The 9,480-nt window shown below is 27.5% G+C and overlaps 2 protein-coding genes across 7 annotated transcripts in view; one reads left to right on the top strand and one right to left on the bottom strand.

Moving 5' to 3' along the window:
- Positions 1-2,657, bottom strand: part of LOC100162736 (extensin-2-like) — an 11,140-nt gene extending 8,483 nt beyond the window's left edge. Inside the window, exon 1 of the mRNA XM_016804906.1 lies at positions 2,466-2,657. Within this exon, the coding sequence (XP_016660395.1) occupies positions 2,466-2,657 (192 nt within the window). The remainder of the gene's footprint in view (positions 1-2,465) is intronic.
- Positions 1-9,480, top strand: part of LOC100572659 (diuretic hormone receptor) — a 106,569-nt gene that overhangs the window by 12,132 nt on the left and 84,957 nt on the right. For 5 of the 6 annotated variants that reach the window (XM_016804919.2, XM_008185522.3, XM_016804921.2 and 2 more), the window contains exon 1: positions 707-859. The exons of the other annotated variant lie outside the window; for it this stretch is intronic. The gene's annotated coding sequence lies outside the window, so the exon portion shown is untranslated. Of the gene's footprint in view, positions 1-706; positions 860-9,480 lie in introns of those variants that run through there. 6 annotated transcript variants of the gene reach the window in all.

The following is a 9,480-nucleotide window of genomic DNA, read 5'->3' as shown; positions in this document are numbered from 1 at the left end:
CCACCTTATGAAGAACCATCCACAAAACAGAATGCACCACATGCGGGGTTACCCTCACAATAAAACACATTATAACTGAATGCCGATCAACCGAAGAAGCAAGAGAAAAACTCGACATACAAGCCAACATGTACGAAGCAATAGGACCTGACTGTCAACCCGAGAGAATCATAACATTCCTAAAGAACACCGGAATAGAAAAATTTATTTAAACAAAATATTTAGTCATAAGTAACAATTCCCCCCCCCCCAATTATTGTAACCAAATTGTAAGCCAAAAATTAAAAAGACATTAACAAAATTATGTAAAAAGCTAATGGCCTATGTCGCCGAAGCTACACAAAGATCAATAAAAAAAAAAAATAAATAAATAATAATAATAATAATAATAATTTACCTATATATGATTGTAGTACGTGGTAGAATATTGTTAATTGTAAGTTGTAACTTTTAAGCTAAATACTTTAACATGAAGTGTAAAGACATTTTAAGATTTTTTTCTGTTACACTTTTAAATTTAAAAAATTAAAAACAAATGAAAATCAGTTAACATGTAAATCGTTATTTTTTTTATTTTTTATACAATTACACTAATTCATAATTACGTTTCAAATTGATCCGGGGTTGCAAAAATGGGCGGGAGTTTCGTCGACGCAGCACGCCAGACTCTTCGTTGACTACCGAAGCTGTACAACTAACGCGCGCGGTACTTTGAAATATCCATGGTTTCAGTGTGCTCGGTGTTTTCGACTCGGTCGCCCGATTTTCGAGTATCGCGTGTGCGTAGTTCGTGAATTTCAAGTTTATCGTAATTTAGTTTTTTTATTTTGCTTGTTCTATATACATGTTTTATAAAATGGTGTGTATACATATTTCATAAATATTAAGTGTCAAAAAAAACTCTATTATTTACTTAGTAATTACTAATTAGCCATTATATTTTGGGGGATAAAATGAAAGTATATATTTATATTTTGTAAAAAAACATGCATCTATATTTTAATTATTATGTAAATTAAAATTCGTGTTTTTTAAAAACATTTTTTCGTAGAAACGTTTTTAATTGTTTTATTTTACAACAGATTAGAAGTTATTTGATAAATGTATTAATAATTATTATTTTATATTGTGTATAATACCTATATAGGTGCTCACATGTTTTAATATTTTATTAAATAAAAATATTTCAATCAAAAACATGTAAAATTATGGAATTTACAATATACTTACACGTATAAATAAATTAAAATGTTTTACTTTTTGTATTAGATAGGTAGTTAATAACCATATGCCATAACACATTAAAAGAGTAGGTATTTACATAATATATATTTTAAACATTAAAATTAGGAGTATATTTCTTTCTAATTAAAATATGAACATTGACGAAAAATAAACTAAAATGCTATAATATGCTAAACATGATTTAAAAGGGTTTCGTTGGATACGTATGTACTTAACTTAAAATTATTTAACTATATAATTTAATTTTTTTTAAATATTATTTAATATTGTTTACAAATCTTATCATATTATATCCTGTCATGAAAAGTGATATTTTAATACAAAAACTGTCAATAATTTTTTAATTATCCTATATTATAGTAAAATGTTTGATTTAATTTTAATTTTAAAATAGTGGTAATGGCTTTTGGCAATTGTAAATTATTTAATATTCAATCCTAAATTGCATTCATCGCTGATCAGATCAAAATATTTTCATAGAAAATGTATTACATTATTATTTTGATATATTTTTGATACTATGCCCATTGTTGTTAAACTATAGTCAAAGAACTAGATATAATGGTCTTGTACGTGTGATCTACCTATAACGATTTTAATCTTACGTGTGAACTACACCTAACGTGTTTCGTTGCTACGCATGATCCACCTAATATTTTCTATCTTATATATTTTCTATTATTTATCATAATTATTATTTTATCAGTACAAGTTAAATAATTTTAGTTAGTTACATATTTAATTTTTAATTTATAAAAATAATTAATTGTCAACAATTATTTAAAAAAATATATATAATATACGAAAAATGTAGGCATTTAATATAAATTTAAAAAATAACATGGTTTGAACAATAAAGCCTCTGCTAGTTAATATTATATATTGTATTAAAATTTATCTTCTTATTAATATAATACCCACATCAATATATAATATACAATTGTTCATGGAGTTGAACCTCCTAAAGTGGAGATTATACCAAATGTTTTGATGGTTTGCGTATATGTACGGCCTAGTACCTATTTGGATCGTCAAACTTCTCGTTGTACTTCACAGTCTCTCGAGTGTATCCTTAATTTTGCAATGTTGAATAGGCTCTCCACAGATCGCTGCAGTATATATAGCTGAACCATGTTCTAGTTCTCTCTTGTTAATATAGGCAGCAATGTTTGACAATTTTTTTTGGAACAATAAACATTTTTATTCCATAGTGCTCCTACCGCGACAACATAATCTAAATATCTATGGGCTTTGAACATGATTTCCTCAATGTTTTCACTTACAACATCAATATCTTTGTTTTCATCATTTTCTGGGCCTTTGTCTTCAAGTCGTAAGCGTCCACTACTGTACATACGTTTCCCCTGGAACAGGGATTTGTCAATTTGTACTATAAATCCAGGACTACCCATTTTATTAATTTTGCTAAATGTGTGAATAGTCACATCTCGACATAGATTAAAGTAATAAACCAATCAACCACCGTATGGGTACATGGGTGCAACTAGATCTAAATTGTAGTGGCCCCCCACGCATGCATTTCAAAGCTATTAAATGTTTGCAACATAACTTCAACATTATTATTTATTTGTAAATTAACTAATATATTGAACTTACAAAGTAAATAATTGTCTTAATGTCTTATTATTACAATACAATATTATTCAAGTTACAACCAATATCACAAATACAAATTACATAGGTATACGTTTTAAATTGGTTAATAAAAATATAATATATCATTTTTAAAACCATTTTCCTTGTTTTTGTGCTGTGCTTATCAAACACTGATTCTGTTTTTATGTTATTTGCAATATCCCTCTCAATATTTGAAATGGATAAGTCAGTAAACCGTTGCTGTAACATACCTGTTCTCAACCAATTTTTAATTTGTTGCGTAAAGGTAATTGAGAAACTGCATTCACATGTTGCAGAACTTATCGGAATTGTAACTGCAATTTGAAATATCTTGTTTAAGTTAGGAAAAACCTTGTTTTATAAATAAAATACAATTTACATAAAATAAAGAAATCTCTATTTTCTCACATTATTTTAGCGTTATATAATACGAGACCAAAGGGTATTAAATTAGAGCTTGGGGGTGCTGAAGCACTCCCAAGTCCCAATCACCCCACAAGCTGTACTATGATACTACACTACTATACGATTGGTCCAAATCCAAATACGTGTGTTTTGCACTGCTTCAAGATAACACAGATATCAAATCAATCAACTGTGGCATTGAGATCAGTTTATGGAAATAAAAAACCGTTGTCCATGCTTGATTGATAACATGTTCGTCTGACTTTTTTAATACATCTCAGTAACAAACTATTATTTTAATTTTTGCATCTGGATCTTTTTTTCCCAATATCTAATAGTTTTTTTTTTAATTTTCTCCGCAAATGACATTGTTTTTTGTTTTAATACATGTCATGTTACTTATTAGTTATTACATTATTATCCAGTTCTAACCATTTATTTTTTAAAATAATAATTACATTTAATATTGTAATTATTTATATATTGATACAAATAATGAAATATAAATAGGTAATAACCTATTGTAGAATTGTAGAAGACATTTCAAAAGTTTTAGTAGACATAAAAACAGCGTAGTTATTTCACATATCGCTGAAAGTTAGGAATTGATGATTCAATGATTGTATTATTATTTATTTTAACTTTCAATTGTGGTCCATTTTTATTTTTTCATCTTAATTGTACTTGGTGAATACCTAGTTATGTAACAATATATTACATCGTAATTTTATAATCCAATGGGGTTATTTATCTTAATTATACCAATATAATATTCTTCCTATTCATACTATATTGTGTAGGTGCCTTTAGGTTTTTGGTCTTCATTATTATTATTATCGAACTATAGTATACACCTATAGTCATTAGTAATATAGCATTATAGCCTATAATAGGGGTGGCTCCAGAGCCTTGGTTAGAGGGGGGGGGCAAGTTATAATTTCACAAAATCTTATAACAAAAAGAAAACAAAAATTTTTACAACACAAATTCAAGTTGTATATTTTTAGTCCATTTACCCAGCAGGTACATTGTATACACCGTCATACCTCTATGGCCCATATACCTAGTCCATATGACAATATTATAATAATTTAATATGCATTTTTTATTAACAATATACATTTTTTATAAATACGGGCTTGGGGGGGGGGGGGGCGGCCATCAATGGTCATGTTCGAATGTACGATGTACCTATACTAGTCTGATATTGAAAAATACGGGTAGGCACCTACCTACTTACTTAGATATATACCGAGAGGCTCTCGGCTGGTTGATCACGCAATACCATAGATTCTAACAACACCACCATTATAGATACTATTTACGAGATACAAAATTCAATTTAGTTTTGCCGCATGGTGGATTTATAAATCCACCTTGCTTTGCAATTTGCCGACTGAGGACTCTACAAGAATGTAGCTTTCACTATTCTTGGCACGGGCAACGCCGGGACAGCTAGTTAAATATAAAATTAAAATTATTATTTTAAAACAGTAAACACCTCATGACTCCCTCTTATGACTTTTTTTTAAAACTGGCAAACCATATTTAAGTACTTATTTAACTATAAATATTATAATTTTTTTTTATTTACAGGTATTGGGTACTATAGTCTATACTCTATAGCTATAGTATTAGTAATATATTTTATAGAAATAATACATGATAGCCCGATTTCCCTATGCTAGCTATAATACATAACTAAGATAATATTATTTCGTAATAAACGCTATGCCCAAATAATATATTGAAATACGGCATTGCAGTTATCTTCAAAGCTATTTTTGGAATGAATAATGATGCAATCAGAATTTGTCGGTCAGACTTAGTTTCACTTGACTAGTGTCTAGTTTCAAATTTAAAACCTTTTGAAGTTATTTTGAGTAGGTTGGTACCTATTTTACGCCTGCGCAGATTATTACACTAATCTACTAGTATACTAGTATAGTGTAATAACATACTACCTATAAGTATGTAAAATTATTATTTATTTATGATGCATTAATTATACATGTACTTACTACTTACATTATACAAATCATAATGGTTATAGGTACTAAGTGGTGATAATACTATAAACCAAAATTTTTTTTTCATAGTGGTGGGAGGGGGAGTAAATGTTTCAATCCCCCTCACAAACATGACCAAATTATGCCACTGCAGTATACACTGTACATACATACATATGTAATTATATGTTCTTATTAAAACCTACTAATGGGCGTAGTTTACACATTTTTCCTTTCACAGGGTGTTATTTACATCGGCTCTCACTGTTTATTATTCTTTTATTCTTTAAAGATCTAATATTTAAATATATAATAATTTTAACTACTTGTACATTTATTACTATTTATTGATTATTATAGCCATCTATTGACTTGGTATTTTATTATTTTAAAAGTTGTTAAAAATAAATATATGTTTTTTACACAAAATATTCTTTTTTAAGTGCTAAAAATTTTGTATAAGTAAATAAATCGTCGAGAAAGCTTATCCAATTGGAGCTGCATACTCTCGGTAAAGATATGTAAAAACATAAAAATCCGGTCTCTACTTATAACTTAAAATTAAAAACATTAGTGGCAACACGCAATTTAAAATCAACTAAATTATAGTGTATAATTACAACTTAAATTTACAACCCTATAACATGCATATGTATTATCTTTGAAACGTTGAAATATATGACTTACCAATGTTAAAATTGTGTAGATACTTTATAATATTAATTTTGCACATAAAAAGAACATTTTACCTGATTTTATTAGGTATATCTACCAATATGTATTTGTTATTGCGTAACGGATGCTTTATTTTTATACTGTTTAATGTATAATTGTACGCTGCTTCATTAATTGAAATGTAGGTACCTACATAAATACTAATATGTGTGAATTTTTAATTTGCATAGCATAATTAGGTATTATAGATCAATGTTTAAATGTATCACTGTATCAGAGTACAACGCAAGTACGGATCTAGAGCAAAGATAAAATATGTGAATAGCAACAATTTTTTTACAATGCAAATACAATTATAATAAAATATTATACTTTGTTTTTAATTTAAAAATGTAGTCATAATAGTATAGGTAAAGGTAATCAATGTGATAAATAAATTATTGATTATCTATATATATATAAATAAGTGTATTTAATATATAACGTGACAATATGAAAAGAAGCTTAGATTTTGTTTATTTGTTATTTGTTATTTAATATATAATATTTATATTTATAAAAAAATATGTCTGGGGGGGGCCTGGGCCCCTAAACCCCCTCCTGGATCTGTCCATGGTACAACGGAATAACTTCTTTGTAAGTCGTGCAAAATGTCTGGAACACAAAAGTTTAGATACTCTATATTTAAATATACTGTTCAAAACTCAACACCACAAGTCTATTACAAAATATGTTCAACAATGTACAAAACTGTAGACTACAGTGGCAGTGTCATTTAAAAATATGTTGATATTGTTATTTATTATATTTTGGTGACAAACTGACACGAATGACGAACGTTTCAATTATGCAGTTTGTTAACTATTCGATTATTTGTACAATGTTATTGACAAAAAATAATCAATAATAGATTAGTTGTGACTACTATCCTTTCAAAGTTTCGCTAAAAATGAAAGTCTGAATGGCTGCAATTTTTTTTTAGTGCTCAAGACTGGGTAAATCCGTGCCACTGATTAATTCAGTGTAATATTGAAGTGGTGGATTTGATCCACCGCTGAAAGAGCTATTTTATTACCTTTAACTTCTATTCTATTCTGAATTCTGACCCCTTCTGTCCAAGCTAAACAATACTTAGATCATATAAAATGGATGAAGTCATACCATATTACACGTATAAAATGAGTTGAAACCAACATAACTTTAGGAACTAAAGTATGATCTAAGGTTTATCTTAACTGCGCGTCTGCAGCACTCTACGCCAAACATTAATGATAAGAGACCACGCGCATGCGCATATCACTATGTCCTACAGTTATGTTGGCTTCACAAATTGTTCGTATGACTCTATCCATTGTATATGATTATAAGATTCAATATGTTTAAGTGTTTCCCTTAAAATAGTTTTAATATTTTTTATTAATCAATAAATAATTTCTAAATACAAATGAATACGTTTATTTATTTTTGTAACAAAACAATTTTCTAGTAATTTTTTTGTAAATTATATACCCAATTTATATCTATTCATTTTGTTAATCTGTAAGATTGATAAAATGTTGAACATTAATATATGATTTTTAAAGACTCCATACATTGTCGCTTATTTTGTATTTGAGAATATTATACTGATATTGATTTTAAAAGAATACATTTATCATGTATTTAATAAAAGTATTTATTAAAAAAATCCTATGACATTCAAAAACATGGTATAGAACATAGGTACTTCATATATTTGATTATTATCATATTATAAATAATATATAATAATATATATATATACAATATACATATACATGGGCATATACAAGGGGGGATGAGTGGGTCAGAACCCCCTCCCCCCAATTGGCTTTTAATTACCTTAATAAAAAGTTTTGAGATGGCGGAGGATTTTCTAATTTTCCCTCCCATTTAGATAAGTAGTTTTTTTTTTTTATCTCCCCTTTCAGAAATAATTTTTACGCCACTGTACATATATGAATATACCTACTTACTAAGTACTATGAATAAAAAATTTAATTTTAGCTTTTAGAAATGCAATACAAATTCACCATAAAGAAGATAAATTTAATGAGAAAAAGTAGTAATTTATAGATTATTAGATTAGTAGAAAAAAATTCGAGTTATCGAGGTTCGAGTTACCGAGTATATGAATATAAATGTATTGTATTGTAAATATATCTGTTATATTGCCAAGCCTTTGCGTGGCGTATACGACAATGGTATGGATTTTTTTTGAAATTTTATGTTTGAACTAATACTTAGGTATGTATACAATGACCAATCTTACTTTTTAAACTTGTATTTATTAATACATTAGGTATACATATTATAACGTCTTGCGAGCTATTACAAAATTACTTAAATAATATATTACGCGATTGATTATTACTCATCGCACGGTCGGTTTATAGTTTTATAGGTACAACATTTATTTCTCCATGTCCTATGGACTATAAATTATAATTAAATTGAAAATATAAAATCTATTTTTCTATAAATATACTATTATGATTTATGAGCTATTAAATATGTGTATTGAAAAATAAGTTCGATAAATGTTTAGTACTTCCAATTTATACTCATTGTCTACGGTTTGAGTTACATCATTTATTAAAATATATGATCACGAGAGCATTATAATTTATAATGATTATTAAATTATGTAGCTGTCAACTTCATTGTTTGGTTATATATTATATATGTATAACTTGTAAAATGCATTGTTCTATATACTTTAATTAAAATAATATTTTAATTGTTAACTAAGCTATAGAATACTTATTAATTATTAATTATGTTCAGTTGTTTTCATATCAGTTTTATTGTAATATTTTGAGTCTTTATGTAATACCTAAATTTCGTGTTATAATTTCAATCGAAAATCGGATGTAGTTGATGTATAATAATATACTTTTTTATATATATTTATTACGATTGAATATTAATAATCTTTATTCAATAAGCAAATTACTTGTACAAAAATATACTAGGACTTGGTTGTTGTGGCGTAGTGATGGAAGTATCTAGGGACCGTACTATGAGCATTCACAAAATACCTACCAAAATATTAAATTTAAAATATAATAATTAAAAAAAATCGGTGAACTGGCTTTGCTGTACCTATAGAAGGTTTCGGGTACTACGGCATCATTGAGAAGTTCACTGCAATGGATGTGTTAAAATTGAATTCATTGATAATTTATTGGTACCTTAAAAATTATAATTGAATAAAAAAAATGATATTGAGCGGAGACAATGTATCATCTTCTATTTCTAAGAATATTTATTAATAAAATATTTACATTAATTAAATCATTTTTTTCAATGACGATCAGGCCATTTATCTATTCTGTGATCAGGCACTGGTATTTTACTTATATTACATAAGAATTATGGTTATATATTTTAACTTTTAAGCATAATATATGCTATATTATAGAAAAAAAAACTGGCTTAGCCTAGGACACCTAAGCCAGTTTTTGTTGGTTGGGGGGGGGGGGGGTGG

Source organism: Acyrthosiphon pisum, chromosome A3 (assembly GCF_005508785.2).
Source record: "Acyrthosiphon pisum isolate AL4f chromosome A3, pea_aphid_22Mar2018_4r6ur, whole genome shotgun sequence".
Classification (NCBI taxonomy): domain Eukaryota; kingdom Metazoa; phylum Arthropoda; class Insecta; order Hemiptera; family Aphididae; genus Acyrthosiphon; species Acyrthosiphon pisum.
Note: the sequence above shows the minus strand (reverse complement) of the source record. Positions and strands in the feature narration are given on the sequence as shown.